This window comes from Rattus rattus, chromosome 6 (genome assembly GCF_011064425.1).
Source record: "Rattus rattus isolate New Zealand chromosome 6, Rrattus_CSIRO_v1, whole genome shotgun sequence".
Lineage (NCBI taxonomy): Eukaryota > Metazoa > Chordata > Mammalia > Rodentia > Muridae > Rattus > Rattus rattus.
The window spans coordinates 151,061,968-151,088,869 of record NC_046159.1 but is presented as its reverse complement, the minus strand read 5'-3'; the positions used below and the strand labels follow the sequence as shown (position 1 = coordinate 151,088,869).

The following is a 26,902-nucleotide window of genomic DNA, read 5'->3' as shown; positions in this document are numbered from 1 at the left end:
GTATTCGCACCCTGGAATGCTGTGACAAAGGCGTGCATCACCACACCCGACCCATGGATCGCTATTATTTTTAGAAAAGAAAATAAAGTTTGAGGGGATGTTGGGGAAAAAAATAAATCCTTTTTACACTGTTGGTTGTGGAAAACTGAAAACAACTAAAATAAAATCTATATACACTAGTAATCCCATTTCCGAATATCTAATGCCGAATAGTTGAAAGTGGGATTTCAAAAAGACACTCGTACAGCCATGATCATAGCTGCATTAGCAATAGGCCAAATGAAGAATAGACCGAGTGCATATGAATGGATAGACAAAAATGTGGTATGTGAATATATTAAAATCCTGTGACCATTATACTAGTGAATACACCACTCACATAGAGACAATGTTATAATGTAATATATAATTAATTACAGCTAATATAATAATACAATAATATATAGTTATATGATTCCATTTACATGAGGTACCTAGAGATCAGTGGTAGTTTATGACTGAAACCTCAGAACTTGGAAAACTGAGACAGGATTTTCACAAGTTAGAGGCCGGCCTGGGTGACATTGTGAGCCAAGTTCGTTTTTAAAGATATTTTCTCCGTCTTGCCCTTGTGCGAAAACAAAAACAAAAACAAAGAAGCAAAATAAAACAATCCTTTTCCACGCAGGAACTGATGCGTCTAGGAACTGTTCGTTCGGGTTTCTTGGATTCCAGTCGGTTTAGAGTCACAGAGGAAGTAGGCGGCCGCGCGCATTGGCGCGAGTCCGTAGGGGTGGGATTGGCGGCCGCGCCGCGAAAGCCCCATCCCGGAAGTGCTTACTGGTCGTCTCCATGCGCCGGTTCCTGGGCGTAAAGCCTAGGCGCGAGGCTCAGCCCAGCAGGTAGTGAGGACGCAGAGGGCCCTGCCTGCTGGACGAGAGCCGCGGCGTCCGCGGGAACAGCCCCAGCCAGCATGCTGCTCCTGCCCAGCGCCGCGGAGGGCCAGGGCACCGCCATCACCCACGCTCTGACCTCCGGTACGTGCCCACCAACCCAGTTTCCGTCCTGCCTCGGGCGCCCCTGCCTCAGCCCTCTCCCCAGCAACCCTTGTCTCAGTAGCCTTGACCCCGGCGATCTGCTCCGGTACTCGTGGGACCGTGAGGAGCCCCTGTTGCTCGGTGCTGTAATTTGAAGTGTCCCCGGTTTCTCAGAAAGGAGGGTGGGGGCGTCTTCCTTGTGCACCTGTGGTTACTTCTTTCTCTTGGGGCTGCTGATTCATGGAGGAGGCTGAGCAGTTGAGGACCGAGCCCTCTTGCTCTCCGAAAGACCCCCTAAAGCATCCTCTTGCCCACTGCGGAGCGACCGGGCTGCATGCACCCACGTGCGGGGAGTGGTACAAAGCCATGTTAACGGTGTTAAGCCCTTTACCTCTGCCTTTGCTCCCGGCTATGTATTTTTTAAGTGTCTGAACTCTCCTCGTTCCGCTGGAAGCCCCCTGTGGATGCTCCTGGAAAGCTTGGCATACACTAAGGAAGGTTAAAAGTGCAATTTAGCCTCCTGCTGTAGGTGTTTTGGTTTACAGCCCAGCACGCCAGAAAGTATTGCTAGTGTCGGGTCTCCCATTTTAGGGATCTGCATTAATTCCCGTAGCCTCTTGCCGCTTACCATGGGCACTTGTTGAATGTGATTTTTAAATGTTTCCCACGGCATGTGTTGCATGTGTGTGTCTCCGTAATCCTGAACTGGAGAGAATGGCTTCAAAGGCACTGTTTTGAAAGCCACGCCCCCGCTACACAGCTGGTTCATTTTAGCGTGTGATTCCTTGCCTGTGTTAGGTGGAGGAAAATTTAATATCATAATAAAACAATTAAAATGTGAAAAAGAAAAGTTCTTAGAAAATGTTGCCCACAAATTGTGCACCAAAAAAATTGCCTTTGATTTCTTATGAAATTAAAATTATGATCTCACTTTTCCCTGACACAGATTACCATTTTTGAATTTCTGTTATACAGATGTACAGTGATTTATTCCATGTCATCTTCTCTACAACAGATTATAATTGTAAAACTGCATTCAAATATTCTAGGAACTGGATAAGATTGGTATTGTTTCCAACCTGAAATGATTCAATCTGTTTCAAGAAATTTACAGTTCTGGATTAAAGCCCAGGAATTCTGGATTTACATCCAGCCTATGTCACTAGGACATAGAAACAGTAATAAGTCCCCAGCATTGGCTTGGAAAATTGTCTATTTCAACAGGTTGTTGCTGGAGAATCCTTAGAATTATTAACCATTTTAATAGCTAAACTATTACTAAGATCCCCTGAGTGTGCAGTCTTTGTTTTCTTGGTGGCTTTTTATCATTTATTGTTTTATTACTATTACTAGTTCCTTGCCCTCCTTTCTCACAGCCTCAGGAAAATATTGATGAACTGCTGAAATTCTTTTCTCTTGCTTAAAAATATAAATGACCAGGTGTTTTTGAGTTCCACACAGCATGTGTGCAGAGGTCAAAGGAAAAGTTCACCCAGTCAGGTCTCTCCTATTTTTATGTGGGTTCTGGGCATTGAACCCCTCCCTCCCATCAGCCTTAGTGGCACATTAGCTGGAAGAGACTGCTGGAAAAAAAAGATGTTACCAATGATAATTTGTTACCCATGATGCAAACTGGTGTTTTTATAGTTGGTGGTTTTAAAATTATACTCTGACGTCATTGTTCTGCTCTTCCTAAGAAATCGTGCTGCCTGGAAATAGATGTGCTCCATGCAGTAGGTTAAAGTCGTACTGTTCTCCATCACAGCCTCTGCAGTCTGTCAAGTCGAACCCGTGGGAAGATGGTTTGAAGCTTTCGTTAAGAGGAGAAACAGAAATGCTTCCACATCTTTTCAGGAACTGGAAGATAAGAAAGAGTTGTCAGAGGAATCAGAAGATGAAGAGTTACAGTTAGAAGAATTCCCCATGCTGAAAACACTTGATCCCAAAGATTGGAAGGTATTTACTATGTAGAGCTTTCTCTCATTCAGGGCATCTAAACATAGGCCACGTTCCTAGTTTCCCCACTAGCACACTGTATTGTGTATTGTAAGGCAGTTCAACATGATAGGCATAGGTATTGCTAAGCCCAGAGTTGGCCTAGCACTGACCATAGTATGTAATCCGAGGACTTGGGGAATAGAGACGGGAAAGTTGGAAGTTCAAAGTCCTCCTTGACTACACAGCAGTTAGAGACCAGCCTGGGCTACATAAGGCACTATTGTTAAAAAACAGACAACAAATTCCAGTTGATCTTTAAAATAGGAGTGGCAGTTAATGAAAAGAGAAGGGAGAAAAGGCATTTAGAATAGAAGACAGGATACCAGAGACACAGGAGCAGAGAATGTCTTCCACACGTGGGGGATCAAAGGAGAGTACATGGCGGGTGGCTGTGGGAAATTAGGCCCAGAAAAAATCTAATCTAGATGGAACTTTGTTTATGCTCTATTCTTAATGCTATATTTAGGAATGAATTAATGACTTGGAGACATTAAGTCAGCAAAGTTTCCCAGGCTAGCCCCAGGGGGATAAGTCACTGGAGTACTTGTAAGCCAGTGTAAGTTTAGCCCCCAGGACCCACTTTAAAAAGTCTGGGAATTTAGTAGGAGAGCAAAGGAGACAGGAAGGATTTGGGGACCCGAGGGTTCTGACTAAAGCACATTATGTAATCCCAGCAGTGTGGTGGAAGAGTATATGGTCTAGATACAATGTGTGCTCCAGGCCAGTGAGAAACCCTGACTGGAGGAAGGGAAAAAGGTTGACTGCATGAGGAATAACACTTGAGGTTTTCCTCTGGTATGGTTTTCCACATACACGCACATACAAACGCACATGCAAACATACATGTCTCTAATAGAAGTTTGAGAAAAAGAGCAGTTCTGTTGGCAGTCTGGAAAATGAGGTGTGGGGGCAAACCTAACAGGGAAATGGATAACGCTCTGCCCCAGGGTTAGTGCACAGGCAAAGCCTGTTGATGGAGATGTGCAGCCAGGTTTTGAGGAAGAGGAAGCACACTGATGGCAGGAGGGAGTTTGGTAGAGAAGAGTAACGGTGCCCAGGGTTCGGATGCCGACTAAGGAACTTTACAGGCAGTTTTGTATTGAAATATGAGTAAAGCTGTCTTATAGTTGGTTGGACACTGGTGTGTGGCTCAGTAAGAGTCTTCCGGAGTGGTTGGCACAGCAGTTGAGGCTGAGAGAAGTGAATGGTGTCAGCAGAGCCAGCCATGCACATGAGTACGGGCAAATGAGTAGTGTATGTGTATACTGTGGAACTTAAGTGCCTGAGCCGGAATCCGGCTCTGCCATCTGGTGCCCTGGGACCTTGGGAGAGTTGTCGGCATCTTAGTGTTTCATCTCTCTTGTTGGTGCCATTGGTGGACTTCTCAGAGGCTTATAATGAGGAGTAATGACACCATGTATGAAGCAGGTAACAGCTTGGTGCTTGGTAAATGCTAAACATTGAACAGTAATGGGCTGAGCATGGAGGTGCGCCCGATAGCCCTTGCATTCTTCAAAAGAAGAGGATTGAGTGTTGAGGAAGATGGGTCTTTACGATGTAGGAATAGTAAAGGCACAAGAAGGATGCAGGAAAGGAGGAGGGAGAGGCTGGAGATGTGGCTCGGTTGGTAGAGAACTTGCCCAGCGTGCACAAAGCCCTGGTGGGTTCAGTTCGTAGCAGCCATAAGCCAGACGTGGTGATAGACCTGTAATCTCAGCTCTCAGGAGACTGGTAGGAGCGTGAGGCCAGCCTGGGATAGATGAGATCCTATTTTTAAAAGTGAAGGGGAAAAACTTACTAGTTCAGCAAAGGTTTACTGAATGTTAAGTGCTATGATCTAGAAACTAAGGGTGGGAGAATTCTCAAGAGGGAAAGGCAGTTACCAATGTCACTGATGCAAAGCTGTGTGAGCCTGTACCTGAAAAATGACAAAAAGCTGGTAGATTTGGCAAGCAGGTTTAAGTGGCCTCATTGCTAACCAAGGGGTTGGAATTGTGAGAGTTTGCAGGTTTGTACAGTAATTAGGAGATGAAGTGAGACATCATAGGTATGAAATACTGTTTTCCAATTTTAAAAAACAAGAGAAGGCAGTAACTTGAGGGCAGACAGGCTCAGCAGGAGGCTGAGTTGAATGTTGAGATTTTTAGGAAGGAAGGAAGAGCAGGGAACTCTCAGAACAGAGCACAGTGGCTGGGTCTACTTACACAGTCCGAGGGCTTCACTCAGCAGGTATAAAGCAAGCCCTGCCACATGCCAAGACTGTCCTCCTGAGCAGGACAACATCACCAGACCATCGCTTGCATTCCAGAGAACTGACAGCAAGCCAGAGCTCATGGCTGGTACATGCTGGACAGGCTGGACAAGAGTATCTAAGGGGCTACTATGAAGTAGATGGGAAAGGTCTGTCAACTGAGATTAAGGTAAAGCCTTTTAAGTAAGGTGATGACTTGTAAAGAGTGACCCGAAGGCTCAGAAGATGGCTGCCAGTGAAGGGGAGAGTATGCCCATCAGGTGGAAAGCATGGGAGAATCTTGAGTGGGAAAGAGGGCAGTGCCATCAGTGAACAGGAACGACAGGCTGATGTTTGGGAATGATGTCAAAAGCGAAGAGTAATGGAATGGCGGTTAGGCAGAGATGCTGTGGCTCTTTGGGACTCAGAAGTTTTCACTGGAGTTGGTTGGGGGGTTGTTAGCGTGGACAGAGGACTCGCCCGTATCCCCTGATTGGGTGAGGTCCCTGAAGACTAAGTATGCATCGAGGTAAGAGAACCCTACCTGATCTGTGAAGACCATTAAGAAGCCGGTAAGAGTGATGAGTGTGTCTGTAGGAAGGAGGGAGACCACTCAAGGATGGGATCTGCCAGGTTGCCCCTAGAAGATGGAATCCAAAAGGGTGGAAGGTGGTACTTAAGGAAGTAGTCGGCATCTGCAGTGGGAATGGACAGAACAGAACCATTTTGGAGTGGGTTGGAAAATGGCTGAAATGGTATGAGAACACGTCTGGAGAATTCCTCATGAAATCGACTAGCAGCAGAGTTATGGAGTAGTTACTGGAAACATGGTCTTAGGACCACTCTTCAGAGATGAAAGATAAGAGCTGTTTCAGTTGGGGTTTCTATTGCTGTCGTAAGTAAAGACCATGAGCTAAAGCAGCATGTGTAGGAAGGGTTGATTTCCTCCTACACTTCCATGTAACAGCCCGTCACAGAAGTCAGGACGGGAGCTCGGGGACCTGGAGCAGGGGATGACGCTGGAACCATGAAGAATGCTGCTTACCGGCTTGTTCCTCCTTGCTTGGGCCTGATTTCTTACACCATCTAGGACCATCGATAGGGTCATGGGTAGCACCACCTGCTATGGGCTACTTGATTGTTCTTCATGCTACATGCCTTCACCCCCTCTTCATGTAGTAGCTGGCTCTTTCTCCAAGACATGGTGGGCAGCTTGGGTTAATGCGGCCTTAAAACACAGTGGACAGGGGTTGGGGATTTAGCTCAGTGGTAGAGCACTTGCCTAGCGAGCACAAGGCCCTGGGTTCGGTCCCCAGCTCCGAAAAAAAGAATAATTAAAAAAAAAAAAAAAAAAAGATACAGTGGACAGCTTGGGTTAATGTGGCCTTACTGCCACTGTTGCCTCCTTGGTGTATGAATTCACTAGGACGTTGACCAGAGCAGAAAGGAAAGCAAGAACTGTGTCTCCAAAGAAGCTGCATCCTTCATGTCTCAAAATTCCCACCCAGCTTACTCCCTGTGCTCCCTGGGTCTGTGTTCTCAGTGTGCTCTCAGTGTCCGCTGGCCCAGCCAGCTTACTCCCTGTGCTCCCCGGGCCTGTGCTCTCAGTGTGCTCTCAGTGTCCGCTGGCCCACCCAGCTTACTCCCTGTGCTCCCTGGGTCTGTGTTCTCAGTGTGCTCTCAGTGTCCGCTGGCCCATCCACCCAGCTTACTCCCTGTGCTCCCCGGGTCTGTGTTCTCAGTGTGCTCTCAGTGTCCGCTGGCCCATCCACCCAGCTTACTCCCTGTGTTCCCTGGGTCTGTGTTCTCAGTGTGCTCTCAGTGTCCGCTGGCCCAGCCAGCTTACTCCCTGTGCTCCCCGGGCCTGTGCTCTCAGTGTGCTCTCAGTGTCCGCTGGCCCAGCCAGCTTACTCCCTGTGCTCCCTGGGCCTGTGTTCTCAGTGTGCTCTCAGTGTCCGCTGGCCCAGCCAGCTTACTCCCTGTGCTCCCTGGGCCTGTGTTCTCAGTGTGCTCTCAGTGTCCGCTGGCCCAGCCAGCTTACTCCCTATGCTCCCTGGGTCTGTGTTCTCAGTGTGCTCTCAGTGTCCGCTGGCCCAGCCAGCTCTGTTACCATCCTCACCAGGTTCTGGATTATGCAGGGTGAATCTGACTTAAGGAGGGAAGGGTATAAAATATAGAAAAAGAAAGAAAGAAATTCTTCAGTCAGGTATGTTCAGAAGATGCTAGGTGTTCCAGGTTCTTCCACTTGCTTATTTTTGTTTTTTTAATCTTAGAAAATGTTAGAGCCTTCTCTATGCTTCTGTGCCTAACACCAGGAAGGCTGTATTGTCATCCACAGCTCCCTAACTCACATGACTGACGAGCCATTCTTGTTGGTTGGTTGGTTTTGGTTTCCTTTGTTTTTTGAGATGGGGTTTCTCTGTGTAGCCCTGGCTGTCCTGGAACTTGGATCTGTAAACTAAGGTAGCCTTGAACTCACAGAAATACTCAGTGGCCTCTGCGGGCCTCTGCCTCCCAAGTGCTGGAACTTAAGGTACACTCCATCACCACTCGCCCACTCAGCCATGCAGAGCCATTTGTACAGAACCACACTGGATTGTGCTAAGCGTTTTTGTTTGGACTCAGGGGCTCATTTCATGCTAAGCAGGTGCTCTGTGGCTGCAGCCTCCCTTTGGAAAATAGTGATAGCAAACACAGAGGGTAGGGTGTGCTCTAACTCCCTATTGTGTCTTTATCAGAATCAAGATCATTATGCAGTTCTTGGACTTGGCCACGTCAGATACAAAGCCACACAGAGACAGATCAAAGCAGCTCGTAAGTACTCATTTTGAAGCAGCTGAAGGTTTAATGTGGGCGATGTAACCCAAACCCAGAGTGCAGCAGCCTAGGTACGTGAGACCCTGCCTGAGAAAGGGAAGGAGTGGGGGGCCTTGAGGGTTCTCAGAGTTCAGGTGCAGAGAAAAAAGATGAAGAGACAACCCCTGTAGAGTAATTGCCCATCAAGAAAACTGGTTTTGGGTTTGGGTGGTGCTGGGAGTCAAACCTGAGGCCCTGAGTCCTGACCAGCTCTCTGCCACTGAGCTTCATGTCTCGGTATGTATGTATGTATGTATGTATGTATGTATGTATGTATGTATGTATGTATGTATGTATGTATTTAATTTTTGAGGATTTCTTTCAGGTGAGAGAGAGAGTCTTGCTGTCTCAGACCTTAGACTAGTGTCTGCCTTCCAAGAGCTGGGGTTGCAGAGGGTTAGGACTACATCACCATGTTCTGGTTGGATTAAAAATTATGTCTCGTTTAGATTTGCTTCCTAAAAAGATTTTAGTTTTGAGAAATGCAACATGTGTATGTGTGGGTGTGTGCACATGAATGTGGGCATCCTCAGAGGGCAGAGAGGGTGTCAGATCGCTGCAGAGAGAGTTACAGGAAGGTCTAAGCTGTCCAGTGTGGGTGCTAAAACTCGAGTCCTTTGCAAAAGTCGGTGTGCCGTCAGCCGCTGAGCCATCTCCCACCCCGTTTTGCTTATACGGTATTTCACTGCAGGCCACGATGGCCTTGTTTGTGGCCTTCCTGCTTTCCGGGTGCCGTGACTGCAGGTGTATACCTGCACACCTGGTAGTGTTTGTGTCCCAAGGTGGTGAGTGTAGCACGCCACTTAGATTTCACTGACGAGCACGTATTTCAGAGAGCAGCATGCGTTAGCTATGCTACACAGAATCTCTCTGCTGGCCAGGCTAGCGGAGCAGGGGAGAGAGAAGTCCAAGTTGTCACTGGCTGAATGGCAGTGGTCGTGACTGGTGCTCTGCAGTGTGAGACCGAGTGATCCAGGTCAGTTCATGGGTTTCTAGAGCATTTCTGTGACCTTCCTAATAATATTTAATGCTTACCTACTTGAACTAGGGAGATGCCTCTTCATAGGTGAAGCAGTGGCTACGTTGTCCAAGCTGAGAGTCGCAGCCATCAGGAAACGAAGGCATCTCACAGTGCCAAGCCCTTGTAGGATATATAGAAATAGCCAGATTTGATGTGCCCATAAGAAGATTTCCAGAGGAGTATTCCCAATAGTGTTACCAAATTGTACACAGGAGGGAACCCGCTCAAATGTTCACTAGCAGGGGAATAAATACACAAGGTAGTGTCATCTGGTACAGTTGAATATGCCCAGCAAAACAGAGCAGGAACAGATGACCAAGACTCGCCTGAGGATGTGAGTCTCAAACCACAGTACTGAGTTAAAGAAACCAGGCATAGAGACCTGCTAGTGCGTGCGTGCGTGCGTGCGTGCGTGTTTCCAGAACACACAAAAGCAGCCCATGGGGACATAATTAGAAGATGTTGCCCAGTTGAGCAGGGGACAGATGGGAGCTGCCCAAGAAAGGAGTCCCAGGAAGGAAGTGAGCAGCTGGCCTCTCTGTCTTCTGGGTATTGTCATGGCTACATTATATACACCTGTCTGGACACTGAACTGTGTACCTAAAATCTGAGGAATAGCATTTACTGCTGAAAATTTCATCCCAGTTGAATGAAACCGATAAGATTTAAGAAACCTAAAGAGAACAGTTAGTTACATTGGAAATATATGTTATCTTTTGGGCCTGGACAGAGATGAAAGTTGTATTAATGGATTCACTTTTTGAAAGTAGAATCATTACTCTAAAGCTTAAAAGGTTGACAACTAGAGTTGCATCCTAAGTGAGTTCATCGTCTTAATGTAGTATATAGTTTTAAAACGAGGGTTGCACCCCCTGGCAGTGGGCAGAGAGACAATGGGTTGTGGTGTTGTTCTTACATCAGTCAGGGGCAGAGCACATATTAGGCCTTTGCTCATCCTAGCTTGATGCCTGGCTTGGTGGCCAAAGCTGTTTCATGCCTAGGGCACATGAAAAACAAAAAAACAAAAACACCAGAGTTGCATGCTAAGCAGGTTCCCTGCCTTAATGTATAGTTTAAAACTAGTGGGTGAGTAGAGATGCTCAATTTTATTGTCTTAGAGGTGTCACTAAGTGGAGTAGAAGAAGGAAGTGGGACAGGGAGATTAGGAGGAGGGAAACAGGAAAGGATAAACTATAGGCTGCTCTTTTAGTTGCGATTATGATGTGCGATGGATTTGAAAATGTCAATAAAAAATGACTTAAAATTGAATAAGAAAAATTTCAAGTCACTAAAAAGTTACCACTCAAACCCGTGATATCTGACTGACCCTGCAGACAAAACAATGGTCTTGAAACATCACCCAGACAAGCGGAAAGCGGCTGGGGAACCCATCAAAGAAGGGGACAACGACTACTTCACTTGTATAACGAAAGGTAAGACAATACCTCTCACGCGGTTTCCAAGAGCAGTACCTGTGGCTTGCAGGGCTTGAGTTCCTGTGCATGCCGTATATATTATAACACGTTAAAACATTTTGGTTGCATCATGCTATTTCTAGTAGTTTCTGCAGAACCTCACTACAGTAAGGTTGCCTTGACTTTTAACATCCACACACAACAGTCCATTAGGAATGCAGAATCTCAGGCTTCTCCCAGATTTACTGGTTACAGTCTGCATTTTATTAGCATCCCCAGGAGACAGGTTCGGTTTTGTTTTAAGATAAGATTAACTCCCAGGTGATTCTTAACCCTGATTACCTGTAGCTGATCATATAAAAACATTTATATATACACATATACCTATGCTTGTATAAATAAATATTGGAGTGTTTGCAGTGCTAGGTATGAAACCACCCTTCCTCTGAACTACAGCCCAGCTCCCCCTCCCAGACGCCTGCCCTTTCTGAAGAAGGCGGGTCCCACCAAACTGTCCAGCCATCCTTAAAGTCCAGGCAGGCCCGTGTACCTCTGCCTTCCTGGGACTGAAGGCCTGCGCTGTCGGGCCTGGGACGGGTGCTCTATATGGTGTTACAGATTCTAAGCTCTTGACATTTTTAAATCATTGTGGCCCATTTGCTCGGAGGTTTTACTAATTATAAATGGGTTGAGATGGGGGACTGGAGAGATGGCTCAGCGGTTAAGAGCACTGACTGCTCTTCCAGAGGTCCTGAGTTCAATTCCCAGCAACCACATGGTGGCTCACAACCCTCTGTAATGGGATCCGATGCTCTTTTCTGGTGTGTCTGAGGACAGTGACAGTATACTCACATACATGAAATAAATAAATTAAAAATTGTTTTTAAAAAATGGGTCGGGATGGAGCTGATGCTCAGGGCCGGACACTTGCTTGGCACCTGTAAGTGTACACATGTCAGTGTACAGCCCCCGCATTGCAAAAAATAATTGTTGGTTATATAATAGTAAATCACACAGTTATTTACAGCTGTTTATATAGTATAGCTATGACCCCATTTGCACATCAGTGCAGGTAACTACTATTTCTGTGTGTCCTTACCTATAACATTGTATTTCCATGTTCCTTTTTTCTCAGCTTATGAAATGTTGTCTGATCCAGTGAAAAGGCGGGCATTTAACAGTGTAGATCCTACTTTTGACAACTCAGTTCCTTCTAAAAGTGAAGCAAAGGACAATTTTTTCCAAGTGTTTTCTCCAGTGTTTGAAAGGAATTCCAGGTGAGTTAAAGCAACCCCACACCGTCCCTTTGATCCTAATGTCAACGGCTGCCTTGTCCTCTGGGTTTCTACTGTTCCTCCATCAGTAGCTTGCACTCCTTTCTTCTCTGCAGTGCTGAGCCCTAATAAAGTGCACTCTGTCTGCCGTGACACTTTGCCTGTGGTAACATGCTAATGCGGATGTTTGGGTGACAGCGTGTCCCCTCTGTGTCCCCTCTGCCCGTAACTGCACCAAGTCAGTGTTGGCAGTTGAGGGAAGCTTTTGATGTGGGTCAAACCCTGGGCAGTGCTGCATGCTGCACACCTGCTCCACACTAAGCTGCATCTGCAGCCCCCATCCCTTTGTTATTAGGCATCTTCTTCCATAAGGCTTCTCTGAGGAAGGGTCAGTTACCACATCGTGAGGGTCAGTACATACTTCCTGCACTCGAGTGAGTTTTAAATGGTGTGCGGTGTTGCTGTCTTCTGCGTTCCTGGTCCCCATCTACACGAGCAGATTCTCCGCCTACCGTAACTGCACAAGGAGTCACAGGGCGAGTCTGAGCAACGCCTGAGGTGCCGGGTCCTAGAGTTCTGGGCTTGCTTTACTGTTCACACCCTGGTGCTCCGAGAGACTGCTCTGGTTAGTGATGCGGTGCGGTCTGACTGGCCGCTCTCACTGGGGGTGGTGTAGACAATGTGGGAGTCTGTGCTCTTGAGCAGACTAGGACAGTGTAGCCACCTCATCTCCTAGTCCTTTTCAGAAATAAAGAGTAACGGGTGCAAATCCCTCTGCGCTGTGGACCGTGCTGCCCTGCAGGTTACTTCTGTGCTGCATTTCTAAGGGGCGGCAGTGAGTGAGCTTTGGAAGCCTAGTAGCCCTTTCTCCTAGTTAGCCTGCCTGGCAGCGGCTACACCCCTGTCCTACATGGAGTGGAGATAGTCGGGTCGTGTTTCACTGTCCCCCAGCCTGCCCTCTCGTGCACTGCTTAATGCACCACTTCAGAGAATTGCAAAGGGTGCAGGTTGGAAGGGGTTAATCAGGAAAAGCTGCTGTTTTTAAAGAACTGGTTGTAGGTTGAGCTCCTATTCAAAATCTCTCATTTGAGTCAAATTTTTGTCTTAATATTTCAGATGGTCAAATAAGAAAAATGTTCCCAAACTTGGTGATATGAACTCATCATTTGAAGATGTAGATGCATTTTATTCCTTCTGGTACGTACATGCTGACGTCATTGTTAAGGATGTTCATACGTCCTTGATTGCTCATCAGTCACACTGGAAGAGCAGAACTTTTAAGTAAGCGTATGAAGTGAATAAAGATTCTCCTGCAATGCTCTGTATCTTCTGTATCTGCCTTCTATGATTTCTCAGTCTGCTTTCTATTGATGTATTAATGAGATCTAGATAACAAGGGCCTGATTGCAGTGAATAATAGAAACTGGGAACTAACATGGCCTTTCATTGGGCCATCTTTTTTTTTTTTTTTTTTTTTTTCAAGACAGTGTTTCTCTGTATCTTAGCTCTGGCTGTCCAGGACTCACTTTGTAGAGCAGGCTGGCCTTGGGCATCACCATACCCAGCTTTTTCTTTTTTGAGGGTGGGGGGTAATTGGTATAAACTTGGCTGGACTCAAACTCACAGAGATCCATCTGCCTCTGAACTTGGATTAAAGGCTTGGGCTGACACTCCTACCTCATTGAGTTCTTGGACCAGGTCTGATGATTCGTGGCTTTAGCCTCTGAGGAGCCGAGGCAGGCCCATCTCCATGAATTTGAGTCCAGACAGGACTACATAGTGAGAGGAAGGACAAGCTGAGCTCTTGAAGTAGACAGCACTTCTACCTCTGATTCACCATGTGTATGGGTGTTCCGTCTGCACGCGTGTCCGCACACAGGGTGCCTGTGGAAGCCAGAAGGGGGCACTGGTTGTGAGCTGCCATGTGGGTGCTAGGAATTGAACTGGTGTCCTTTGGGAGAGCAGCCAGTGCTCTTAACCAGCCTCGTTGTATATCTTTTCATTATCTGCTAATAAATACAGAAACAAAGTCATTCTAGATAAAACTAGTTTGTTTTGTCCATTGGAGTAGCTTTTACAGTCATATGACAGAGCAGAAATAAAATAAGCATCAACTAAGACTGCTGTATCTCAGTAGTTAGCGTGAAGGCAGGAGACGTCTCAGAACAAACTGTAGGCAGTGAGAACTGAGACAGAAGAGGCAGCGGGGGCAGCAGTTTTGACCTAGGAGTGATGTTTTACACTTCACGGCGGGCAAGGCAGTGCTGGCTTCACAGTCGTGTTGCATTGAGCATAAAGTTAGTCTCATAGCAACAGGGAGGGAGGCCTTAGACATTTGATCTGCTTGCCACTGCTTTGAAAAGTAATGGTATCTAATGTAATCTTACAAAGATTTATTTCTCCAATTCTTTCTTGATTTCTTTTTTGTCTATATTAGGTATAATTTTGATTCTTGGAGAGAATTTTCTTACTTAGATGAAGAAGAAAAAGAAAAAGCAGAATGGTATGTATATAAGTTGTCATAGAGGAACACACACACACACACACACACACACACACACACACACACACAGTGGAGCAGAGACCCAAGTCCAAAGCCTCGTCTACGTTTGGCAGTTGCTACCACTGAGCCACACATCCAGATTTTCTTTAAGAAAAGTTGTGCACATGCGTGTTAGAGGTTGGTTTTAAGACCCTGTATGAGGTAGGAGAGTAAGCTGCATCACAGCCACTTCATGTTGTGTTATTTATTTTCTGTGGGGGACACAGATTTGTCCTTGCCTGGGTGTGGGGATGAGTTCTCTCCTGCCTCTGCACCCAGGGGTCAGATTCATCCCTCGGGCCTGAAGGCAAGCACTGGCACCATCTTGCCACTCTGTCCTTTTAAAACGTGTCTAATCCCTGACAGTTTCACATACATGTGGATGTGTTTTGTTCATGTTCATCCTCTCGACTCTGCCCCCTCCTCTGGGAACCCTCCCGCCACATGTGCTCTTTGTTCCTCCTTTCCTGTCCTTTTGTTTGTAGCGAGCATGTGCAGTGTGGAGTTTTGTTTGTAGCGAGCATGTGCAGTGTGGAGTTTTGTTTGTAGCGAGCATGTGCAGTGTGGAGTTTTGTTTGTAGCGAGCATGTGCAGTGTGGAGTTTTGTTTGTAACGAGCATGTGCCGTGTGGAGTTTTGTTTGTAACGAGCATGTGCCGTGTGGAGTTACTTGCTGGATCGTGAGCAACCTTTAACTGCCGTGCCGGTAGCCCCTCGGTTAGAGGCGGCCCCTCAGGCTTTCCTCCTCCGTCCATGAGGGGGGTTGGCAGGCTTAATCTTGTGCAGGAGCCACAGCTTCTGTGCATTCATGACTGCAGGGCCCCAGCATGTTCAGAAGACACTCCACAGACCCCTCCACATCCTGCAGCTGCCCCAGTCTGTCTTCTTCCCATTCATTCTATGATGTCCTGAACCCTTGGGTGTCAGGGAGCGAGGGCCCTGCTATAGCTGCTCCTATCAGTTACTCTGAGTGCATTGACAAGGAGTCTGCATTGACCACTTCCTACGGTAAACAGCACCTTTCTGACTAAGGGGAAGCTGCACCAGCCTGCGGATAAATGCCTAGAAGGGCAACCTGACAGCACTTCATTTAGCAAAGCAGCACTAGTCGATTCCCCACGGAGGCCTATAACCTTTCCATTCCTGAGGTTTTGACCAAGTTTACATTATCAGGCTTGAATTCTGTCCTTTGGAGTGGACCTCAAATCCAAGTCACAAAGTGGGTGATTGGTCACCCATAACTGAATCATGGCCACGTTATTACTAATAAGCACATTTTGGCAGTAGGCCGGGCTTATTCCTTTGATGTATATTTATGGGTGCCTTCATGTACCTACATACACCGCATGCCTGCCTTTGCCTCAAGAGGCCAGAAAAGAACATTGCATTCCACTGGAGCTAGACTTGTAGGGCTCTAAGTTGCAACTGTAAGCGCTGGGCACCTAAGTCAGGTCCTCTGGAAGAGCAGCGATGCTTCAATCTCTGAGCCTGCTCGCCTAATATATGAGTCTACGTGGGGCTGAAGGCTAGAACACACCTAAGTAACTGTCAAGGAAAAACAGTGTCAGAATAGTCCAGCTCCGTAGACTCTTCTCTCGGTTGCTGAAGCTAGTTCTAGTTTTTTATTACTATGTAGGGAAAGTCTTTTGACATAAATATCAGGAAAAATAATCAAAATTAATACTAAATAAAGCCATCCTTTAAATACTAGGAACGAGTTATAGTGGCTTAGTCTCTTAAGGCGTTCACCTGTAGTCCTTGTTTGACATTAATGTTTTGCGTCTTACAGTCGTGATGAGAGGAAATGGATTGAAAAGCAGAACAGAGCAACGAGGGCACAAAGGAAGAAGGAAGAGATGAACAGAATAAGAACTTTAGTTGGTGAGCATACTTTATGGGCTTTGTTTTAAGTTCTCGGGATGTTAGACGTTGACAAGACTAACTTATTTTTGGGTAGATAATGCTTACAGTTGTGACCCAAGGATAAAAAAGTTTAAGGAAGAAGGAAAAGCCAAGAAAGAAGCAGAAAAGAGAGCAAAAGCAGAAGCCAGGAGGAAGGAACAGGAAGCCAAAGAAAAGGTAAGGCCGAGTCAGGGCGATGCTGTGGTGGGCTTCAGACGGGTGCGGGATGCCAGTGGCTTCAGGCCTGGAGGTGGAATGACTAGAAACAATACTGAGTGCCACTCTGAGTGATGACTTTTTAAGTTTTGTTTTATCTGAGGCAGGATCTCAAGTATACAGCCTTGGCTGCTCTGGAACTTGCTATGTAGACCAGGCTGCCTTGAACTCTGAGATCTGCCTGCCTCTGCCTCTGCCTCCAGAGAACTTGGATTAAAGTTGTGCCCTACTATACCCAGACTTAATTATTTTTAGCCAGATTTATTTTTTTTATTTTTTTTTTTCCCGGAGCTGAGGACCGAACCCAGGGCCTTGTGCTTTCTAGGCAAGCGCTCTACCACTGCGCTAAATCCCCAACCCCGCCAGATTTATTTTTATTTTAACTTGTGTGTATGTGGGAGTGTCTGTGCTAGTTAGTACATGCTACATGTGTACTCATGGCTGATGAAGAGGGGATTAGATGCCATGGAGATGGGATTGAGGCCCTGGGTACTGGGAACCAAACCCCAGTGTGCTCTTACTGCTGAGCCGTCTCTCTAGCCTTTGTTTTATTTTTTTTAACTGTCTGTTTTATATTTTCTAATAAGTAAAATTTTATAATTTCTAGAATTTTGTCAGCTCTCCTTAACTTTAATTCCTCACTAAGTTGATGCCATCGTGTTTCTAAACTCATTTAAATAAGATCATAATGCATTTAGAAGCCTAGTTTCCTTATTAAATAATGATTTTGCTCATCTTTTTAAAGCAAAGACAAGCAGAGTTAGAAGCTGTTCGGTTGGCTAAGGAGAAAGAAGAGGAAGAAGTTAGACAGCAAGCATTGTTGGCCAAGAAAGAAAAGGAGATCCAGAAAAAAGCCATTAAAAAGGAAAGGCAGAAACTTCGGAACTCATGCAAGGTAGGCTGTACTGCAGGCAGCTGCTCGCAGGAGCACGCATGGTGAACCTTGAAGATGCTTCCTCTTCACCATGCACAAACACACATGCACACAGATCTTGAAATGCATTATCTGGGGGTTTGCTCTGTTTTTATTGTGGTTTTGTTTTGTTTTTTGAGGTAGAGTCTCTTTTTATTACATTTTTTCTCTGTGCGTGTGTGTGGGCACACACGCGATGTGCTGTGTGGACATCAGCTGACAGCTTGTGGGAGTCAGTTCTCTCCTCACAGTCGGGAATTGAATTTAGCAGTCGGCTGGGGCAAGTGTTTAACTACTGAGCTTTTCCAGCAGCTGACTGAGCATCTCGTGGAGCCTAGCCTGGCTTGAACTGTAGCTATGGGGCCCTACGGAGATAACCTCAATACCTTGGTGCTCTCTTACCTCCTCTGTACCTGTAGCTGAGGTAACAACCTGATCTCGAAGCTAAGGCAGCCAGTGAGACAACCTGCAAGCAGTACTTGGCAGCAAATTTTTGCTCAAATTCCTTGGGGAGGGGTGAGCCCTTCTGCCCCTCCTCCTAAGGTCCCAACAACAAACTGAGGTACAATTCACCAAGGTTCACTCTGTGGAGCCAATGATTTATTGGTTTTCCTCAGATCATAGGTGAGGGGTTACTTAAAGGCGTGTGGGCACTTCTCTCCGGTGGATTTCCGGTTTCCTGTTCATAAGCCCCCTATCCCACCCCCTCCCCATTCTGGGCACTTCTCTCCTAACAGCCTTTACCCAACAGGAGTGAGGGCTTTGCCGTAGACCCTCCCTGAGGCTCCATGCAGTTACAGACAGCAGGCGTTAGGGAGTGGGTGGGTGCTCTGGTGAGACTCCTGTGACCCTCCCAACCCTCTGAAGAAGTTGACAAGCCCAGCAGGGATAATGCTTTTATGATAGGGCACAGCTGAACCCCCTAAGATGGCGGTCCATGGCTTGGACTGCAGTTACTGCAAATCAGCATGGGATGCGGCTGTGATCTTTTATTTAAAGGCTACTCAGGACTCATAAGTTAGAGTAGACTTCTAGTCTACTCAGGACTCATAAGTTAGAGTAGACGTTCTGGTCTACTCAGGACTCATGAGTTAGAGTAGACGTTCTGGTCTACTCAGGACTCATGAGTTAGAGTAGGCGTTCTAGTCTACTCAGGACTCATGAGTTAGAGTAGGCGTTCTAGTCTACTCAGGACTCAGGAGTTAGAGTAGACGTTCTAGTCTACTCAGGACTCATAAGTTAGAGTAGACGTTCTGGTCTACTCAGGACTCATAAGTTAGAGTAGGCGTTCTACTCAGTCTACTCAGGACTCAGGAGTTAGAGTAGGCGTTCTAGTCTACTCAGGACTCATAAGTTAGAGTAGACGTTCTGGTCTACTCAGGACTCATAAGTTAGAGTAGGCGTTCTAGTCTTGGTTCCTGTTTTATTGCTGTTAACCAGCAGGAGTTGATTTATTCATTCACCAGGTGGCCAGACCAGTATGTCTCATAGCCCAGGCAGTTTTAATTAACATTCCTTGCCCTCAAGGGACCCTCTGACCAGTAATGACAAGTGAGCAGGCACCCACACCTCAAGTGAGGATGGAGGATATGACGAGTCCAGAAAGGTAGTAGGCAAGGAAGGCCTTCTGTCTCCAGTAGGAATTCCCCTGTGACTAGAGATTAGGGGCAGGGGGAAGGGGAGGGGCATATCCAGAGAATGCAGACAAGTGAGGCTTGGAGAGTAGGGGCTCCGGGAGAGGAGGTATCATGGGTCACCGAAGGCTGAAGTCTGCCAAAGACTGAAGTCTGATCCTGACTCAGTTTTGCTCAGAGGCTCAGAATACAAGAGCCAGAAAGAGTAGTTAGAACCCATTGTCACAATGCAGGTTAGAGAGTATTGTGGCCTGGACGAGGGTACTGTAGGTATGATGGGGATGGGGGTGGGGTGGGGGTGGGGATGGGATGGGGATGGGGTGGGGTGGGGATGGGATGGGGATGGGGTGGGGGTGGGGATGGGATGGGGATGGGGGTGGAGATGGGATGGGGGAGGGTGGGGATGGGGGTGGAGATGGGGGAGGGGGTGGGATGGGGTGGGGATGGAGATGGGGATGGGATGAGGTGGGGTGGGATGGGGTGGGGATGGGATGGGGTGGGATGGGGTGGGGATGGAGATGGGGATGGGATGAGGTGGGGGTGGGGATGGCAATGGGATGGGATGGGAGTGGGATGAGGATGGGATGGGGTGGGGATGGGGTAGGGTGGGAATGGACAACGTGCTGAGGGCTGTCTAACGCAGGACAGCTACTGCCTGTTGGCCCGGGTTGTGTGATGGTTTAGAGGAGTGAACTTTTCGTGTGCCTTGGTTTTCTGCATGGACTACTAGGAGAAGTGACTTACTGATATGGAAGACAAGAACAAGGGCTGAGGGAAAGGGGTGGGTCTGGTGTGTGTCACGTTGAGCTTCTTAGAACACTGCGATGGACTCTGGCCTGTACAAGTGTAGAATTTTTACAAGCAGGATCACTACAGACTTGGCAACATCTTGATAGCACAGAAACCATGCAAGTAGATGAGATTAGCGTAGGATGTGGAGACTGGGGGGAGGGGGGTCACCCTAGAAAACAGCAAGTGAGGTACTGGGCTGCTCAGAGAGAAGCCCGAGGAGTGACCTGACAGATAGGAAAAGCATTGTAGTGGTGCTGTGGAAGCCTGGGTGCCCACCATCAAAGCAGCCTTGGGACTTGAGTAAGAACCATGTTCCACGGGTTAAAAGAAGCAAGAAGTAAGAAATGGAAGATGTGACTATGGAAGCAACTTACTGGCTGGGAAGTGTTTTCCAGCTAACTCGTCGTACATTCACTTACATTAGTCTGTTATACTATGAGTATAGTCTTCAGTTAATCAGATTATACACCCCTTTAAGTTTTTCACATTTAAGTTTTCCAGCAGATTTCCTACTCAGCACATCTGGACAGCCAGGCAGTAGACAGCTAGGAGTGGATCCTGAAGTGCCTGAGTAATTGCTGGGAGTTAAAGCATCCATGGGTATTCTGCACTCTCTTCTGATTTGCTCCACACTGACATTGTATAATGCCTGTCATCGCTTGCTGATCAGACAGACCCCTGAGAATACAGCTGGTGTGCACACAAAGATAGTGTGTGCGTTCCCATCCACAAGCTCTGGGGAAAAATGTGCTTTGTGCTTGAGTTGATGGTGTCCTTGGATGTTTGTAATGAGGGAAGGTGAATCATTCACACTTGTACTTCTAGAACTGGAATCACTTCTCGGACAATGAGGCAGACCGTGTTAAAATGATGGAAGAGGTGGAAAAACTCTGTGATCGGCTTGAACTAGCAAGGTATTCCGAGGGACTGCTCCTAACAGACATTTCACCCACGCCTTACCCCCCATCCCCACGGTTTTCTCTGTGTGTGTGTGTGTGTGTGTGTGTGTGTGTGAGAGAGAGAGAGAGAGAGAGAGAGAGAGAGAGAGAGAGAGAGAGAGAGAGAGAGAGAGAGATGAAAATGGCTTTGACCTGCTAGGTAAAGGCTGTGTCATGGAACTACACTCCCAGCTCGCTCTCTCTCTTCTGTAGCCTACAGTGCTTGAATGAAATACTGGCATCATCTACGAGAGAAGTGGGAAAAGCTGCACTTGAAAAACAGGTAACATGATAGATCACTTCTGCTTATATCTGCCATTTAATTATTTTACCTATTTCTTCACTTGATACATGTGTTACAAAAGGCATAGAGTATTGGATTTTGTTAGGTGTGTATTTCTCACTATATTTTGTTTGTACTGTTTATATTAAGTGCTTTGCTGATTTAAATTTAAAATGCCAGCATTTTTCTGTTTGGTTGGTTGGATTTTCAAGACAGGGATTCTCTGTATAGTCCTGGCTATCCTGGAACTCAATCCGTAGACCAGGCTGGCCTTAAACTCAAGAGATTCTCCTGCTTCTGCCCCCCAAATGCTGGGATTAAAGCCTGCACCACCACTGCCGGGCCAGTGCTTTGTATTTCATTGTGTGGATACAGCATGATTGTTTAGCCATGGGAATGTTTTATTTGCACAGAATTTAAACTATATAAAATAGTAACCTGTGTCCAATTTATTCAGACTTGGAGATCCGCCTGCCTCTGCCTCCTGAGTTGTGGAATTATACATTTTTCCTTCATGTAGTGCTTAGTTTATAGTCTTTAGCACATTAATCATAGGATTTTTTTAAGCATTGGGTAAAATTTGTTTTGATTATCCCCAGAGTATTTCATAGGATAACATTTATAAACAAAAAAGATCTTTGTTCTCTCTAATCTACACCTTTTATTTTAAGTAATTAAGCAGGCCCAGAAATTGAATTCAGTTCAAGTATTGGTACTTACTAATAAATAAAACCTGATTGTCCTATTATATAGGGCTGTGCATTTGTAGTAATCTGTATGGGTGCTTTTGGGGAATATCCAGTGCTATCATTGTCACAAAGAAATTGACAGAACAGTTATGTCAAAAGAAAGACCCTGCAGCACAAAGGATGCACGGGCATGCAACAAGCGCTAAGAGCTGAAGTACGTCTCCGTCTGAGTGGTAAGGGAGACTCAGTGCAAGCTTTGGACCAGCTCTGGAGAGAGACACTGTTAAAATGACGGTTGAGAAAGGACGCGAACTATTAACTGAGTTTTAAATACTTAGGTGACCAGTTTCCATCCCACAAGGCCTCTCTGTCAGCAGGAGGTTCAGTGCTGCACTAATGTGCTATTGGCGAACAATCGTAAGACAGATAAAAACATAACTGATTTTTCTGTAAGAAAGACAAGAATCAGGAAAATGCGTCGGAGTTAGAATTATAGGGACTTGATGGTTCTGAGGGACTGAAAGGGGAATAAGTCACAGGTGACTCAGAGGCAGCAACCTAGAGGAGCTCTAAGTCACATAAAGATTTGTGGGTACAGATTTGAAGGTAAGGAGGAGAACATTGTAAAGCACAGAACTCCAAAACAGACAGAGAGACAGACAACCTCCCTGCATGCCTGCATTTCCACAGAGAAAGAACTTGGGAGGTTTAAGGGAGCTCGTGTGTGAATAACCAGACCCAGTCACCTTGCCAGTGAGACCGAGGGCTTTCAGCTGCAGTGGTGTCTTTTCGTCCTTTAACCTGTGCAGTGAGGAGAAGCTCGGTAAAGGCCGATGCCTGGCTTGAGTTTTGCCTATAGAGTGTAGGGTTGGAATGCAGTTGGCATTAAATTGAGGACCACAGCACCGCAGTCAGAGGTGGTGAGGTCACAGGGTGCTTTCTGAGACTCTGCCCTCTGTGTTTGTGTAGATAGAAGAAGTCAATGAGCTGATGAGGAAAGAGAAGGAGGAAGCTGATGCCCGGATGCGGCAAGCATCTAAGAATGCAGAGAAGTCAACCGGTGGAAGTGGGAGTGGCAGTAAGAACTGGTCAGAAGATGATCTGCAATTATTAATTAAGGCTGTCAATCTCTTCCCTGCTGGGACAAACTCAAGGTACTTGCTTTTGTGGAAATGTCCAGTGTGCAGTGGGGCCAGGAGATAACAGGATATCCAAGTAGCAGCTTCACAGAAACAGATAGGGATAAGCTTGGGTGTAGACAGACGCCTTCCGTTCACTGAGCTCCAGCACAGTGGGAAATGCGAGCACTAGGTGCATTCTGACTGCACCTCTCCAGACACAGCCAGGTGCATCCCAGTCCAGGAAACTGGGCGGGATGCAGCTGGGGTGTGAGCAGCCTTGGCCTCTTCCGCCGCGCCTTGCAGCAGGGGCTAGAGTGTGTGGTGTGGTTTCCCCTTTGCAGCCTTCCTCTTGCTTTTTTACCTCAAACCAGAGCTCATCTCAAAGGCTAGGATTCTTACTCCAGCTGTAGAAATCCAGACTCACTCGTTCTGTGTGAGTAAACTGAGACTCTTGTTTCTAGATTGATTTCTCCTTTGCAAGGGTATGCATATATATAAACCAGCAGTGCATATATATATGTGTGTGTGTGTGTGTATATATATTTAATCTTATGTATGTGGGTACTGTCACTGTCTTCAGACACGCCAGGAGAGGGTACAAGATCCCATTACAGAGTTTTAGGAGCCACCATGTGGTTACTGGGAATTGAACTCAGGACCTCTGGAAGAGCAATCAGTGCTCTTAACTGCTGAGCCCCCAAATGTTATTTCTACTGGGCTGAATTTAAGTGAGATCACAGATGGTTGACTGGAACCAGATAAGGCGATATGAGCAGTGGAGATGAACAGCATCGCTAGTTTAGAGCGCCCTCTTCAGGTCTTAGAGCTTCAGGTCATAGCACTGCCTTACAGCAAATGTGTGATAGGTTTTGTTTTATCTTATTTTTCCTTAGTAAACTTATATACTGGTTTCTCTAGATGGGAAGTCATTGCTAATTATATGAACATACATTCTTCTTCTGGTGTCAAAAGAACTGCCAAAGATGTTATTGGTAAAGCTAAAAGCCTCCAAAAACTTGGTAAGTTGCTTTTGAGAAATCAGTTTGTTTATCTTGAATACCTTTTTTAAAGTAATTTAAAGAAATAATCAAACACTAGGTTGATCTTTTAATGTTTTGTTTTTTTGTTTATTTTTCATTTCTCAGACCCTCACCAAAAAGATGACATTAACAAAAAGGCATTTGATAAGTTTAAAAAAGAACATGGCGTGGCCCCTCAGGCTGACAGCGCGGCACCCTCAGAGCGATTTGAAGGTAAGGGCGTTGCTGTGCATAGAGCGCTGCCCAGAGACGTAAAGCCTGGAAGCTAGAGTGTCCGGGAGGTGGTGACAGCAAGACTTTCAGCCCGATAGCAGGCTTACTTAACTAACTCCCCATTAGTTGGGAACAGCAGCTCTCTAGAGATTCCATTAGAGGAAGAACTGACGTTTCAGTGGACACTGCTAACAGGGAGATACTGGACATATGACCACATAACATTTTAATATTCATGGCTCATCTCCTCGTTTTAGAAGGTGTGCGGTAGGGCGAGCGAGAGGGCTCAGTGGATAGAGGCATCTGGTGGCACAGGCCCGCCACCTGTATTCATTCCCAAGGACCACATGGTGGGAGGAGAGAACCGCTCCAGCTGGTTCTCTGACCTCTAGATGTATGTTTTTAGAGAAAAACTGAATTATTTAAATATGGAGGTTCCCATGTATCTATAACTTAGTCTCGAATAGTTCAGAATAGACGGCTGTAGGTATAGTAAAGAAATAAGCCAGGGCTGGAAAATGTTCTTATTTGGGAAATACACAGTTTAGAAGGATTCTTTCCTGAAAACTTTTAAAAATAAAAGTTTAAAGCTGTTCCATAGCTATCATCTATGTTCTAGTGAATTGAATTACTCTGAACTGTTATGTCCCACCAGCCCGCCTGGCAACGTGTTTATTTTTGTAATTATCAGTGGTTGAGGTTTCCTCTGAGTTGTTTCACCTGATGAGTTTGTGAGCCGCCAACCCTTTAACTAGGTTCTCCAGAACATAGTTCCTACGTGGTCTTGGCTTAGCTGTGTTCTTAGTCTGGTTTATTATCCACCGATGACTGTTTTGTGGGGATGCTTTTTGCAATGCTGGAGATCAAATGCAGGCCCTGCCTCTGCTAGGCTGGCATTGTATCACTGACTTACAGCCCTAGCACAGTTTTTTGGGTTGTGATTTGAACAGTCATTCTCATACATTGTTTTGCTTTTAGTCTTGTGAAAAAGTAATTAGAAAACGGAAGTTAATGCTGTCACCCATCTTTGTCGCAAAGAAGTGAATTAAGCCTGTGTGGCTAAGTAGAAGCTTTGATGCGTAAGAGAACATTGGACTTAAGCACTTTCCACAACTTAAAAACTGCCTTCAGAATGGCCTAGTTTATTGGGCTTAAAATAAAGAGACTGGTTCTCTGCCTTGTTTGGGGCAAGTATCCTTTTTTCTTTCTTAGTTGAGAGCCAGTAATTGCATGCAGCAGTCAGACTCCTAGCAGTGTCTAGGTGCTCTCCTCTCCTTTCCCTCTGGCCATAGAGTAGTAACCAGCCTGACTTTCAGTATCCAATACTCTGATCTCACAGAAGTGCGCTAATGCTTAGCCCTTTTTTAACCAGTTAGCTGTTTAGTCAAATCCAAAGGGCTAATCTGAAAAACTAAATTAGTGGCTATGGAAGATAATGAGCACTTCTCCATTTCAGAGGTTAGCAGCTATGGTGAGACCATAGGACCCCAACACTAACCTACCCTGAGTTCGCCTGTGTGTCATGAAAGCTTAGTCAATTGTTTCCCTAAGCAGTTGCTTCCACTGTCTAATAGTGTTTTCCAGGGTCCGTTCAGCAAAAGGGTTTGTGCTTGTGACTTATGTCTTTTTCCTGGTCCTAAAGACAATCAAAATCTAAAGTGGCTTTTTCTTCCTAGAGACAAAGACAGTATGTCGCAGAGGTCCACTATGAAACTTGCAGGCTCAAGTGATCCCCCTCCTCAGTGTCCAGATGAGCTGGGGTGATGTGCATGTGTCACCACCTTCCATTTTAAATGACTTTTCTTTTTGAGTATCCAACTTTGTAAATTTACATCTAAAAAGTAAATGTGGGGAGACCAGCACTGTGGGGCTGACACCTCTTAAACTGTGCTTTGTAGGTGAGATGTGAGATGTGTGCACACTAGTGCTTGGGTTCTCTTTCAGAAATAGAAGTTCATATGTAAACATATGTTCCTCACCTTTAGAATGAGTTATGTTCACAGCTTGTACCTGAAGGGGCACTCACTTGATAGGGGAGATGGGTGCCACCAGATTCATTCAAGAAGTGCTTCAAGATCACTGTCTACCATTCAAACAAATTTGTCTTAAACAGGTCCCTGCATAGATTCCATCCCTTGGACAACAGAAGAGCAGAAACTTCTAGAACAGGCTTTGAAAACATACCCGGTAAATACTCCGGAAAGATGGGAAAAGATCGCGGAAGCCGTTCCTGGCAGGACGAAGAAGGACTGCATGAGGCGATACAAGGTTGTGGTTGTAATAGACTCCTTAGATTACAGTTTAGTCAGTGCTCGTATGTGTCAACCGGCTGGGTGATTACAGTGTTGACTTTAATATCAAAATAGTTGTAGGGCCAAAATTATTACAGGAAGTAAGACTAACCCTGTCCCTGGCCGCGGTGAGCTCAGCAGCTGCAGTACTGACTTTGTGTTGGTCTGCGGGACAAGATCTCATTGTGTAGCCCAGGGTGGCCTGGCTCTGCTCTGCTCTGCGCTCTCTCTCTCTCTCTCTCTCCCTCTCTCTCTCTCTCTCCTCCTCCCCCCCCCTCGGTCTCTCGGTCTCTCTCTCTCTCTCTCAGCTGAGGTTGTATTATCTGTGCTCTGGTGACAAAATACTGACCTCAGCAACCTCGTTTCCTCCCAGGAGCTCGTGGAGATGGTGAAAGCCAAGAAAGCCGCTCAGGAGCAGGTGCTGAATGCCAGCAGAGCCAGGAAGTAACGCGGGCAGGCAGTCTCGGTCTGTGTGCACTTTTATAATAAAACTCAAAATACTGTACACACCCCACTTGG

The 26,902-nt window shown here is 46.2% G+C and overlaps 1 protein-coding gene and 1 non-coding gene across 2 annotated transcripts; both read left to right on the top strand.

Moving 5' to 3' along the window:
• Positions 1-758: 758 nt before the first annotated feature.
• Dnajc2 (DnaJ heat shock protein family (Hsp40) member C2) lies at positions 759-26,897 on the top strand. The gene is made up of 17 exons (XM_032907089.1): positions 759-1,016; positions 2,782-2,972; positions 7,983-8,058; positions 10,456-10,554; positions 11,672-11,813; positions 12,927-13,007; positions 14,248-14,313; positions 16,141-16,232; positions 16,309-16,430; positions 17,215-17,364; positions 20,634-20,722; positions 20,960-21,029; positions 22,688-22,872; positions 23,758-23,858; positions 23,985-24,092; positions 26,206-26,360; positions 26,757-26,897. The coding sequence occupies exons 1-17, from the start codon at positions 953-955 to the stop codon at positions 26,829-26,831; spliced, it is 1,866 nt and encodes a 621-aa protein (XP_032762980.1). The 5' UTR covers positions 759-952; the 3' UTR covers positions 26,832-26,897.
• LOC116904690 lies at positions 9,989-10,131 on the top strand. The gene has a single exon (XR_004388386.1). It is a non-coding gene; the product is annotated as a small nucleolar RNA SNORA48 (small nucleolar RNA).
• Positions 26,898-26,902: the final 5 nt, after the last annotated feature.

Coding starts and splice junctions, on each gene's coding strand:
- Dnajc2 (XM_032907089.1), top strand. CDS start 953: ATGCTGCTCCTGCCCAGCGCCGCGGAGGGCCAGGGCACCGCCATCACC. Junction 1,017..2,781: donor CACCCACGCTCTGACCTCCG/GTACGTGCCCAC, acceptor TCTCCATCACAG/CCTCTGCAGTCTGTCAAGTC. Junction 14,314..16,140: donor GAAAAAGAAAAAGCAGAATG/GTATGTATATAA, acceptor TGCGTCTTACAG/TCGTGATGAGAGGAAATGGA.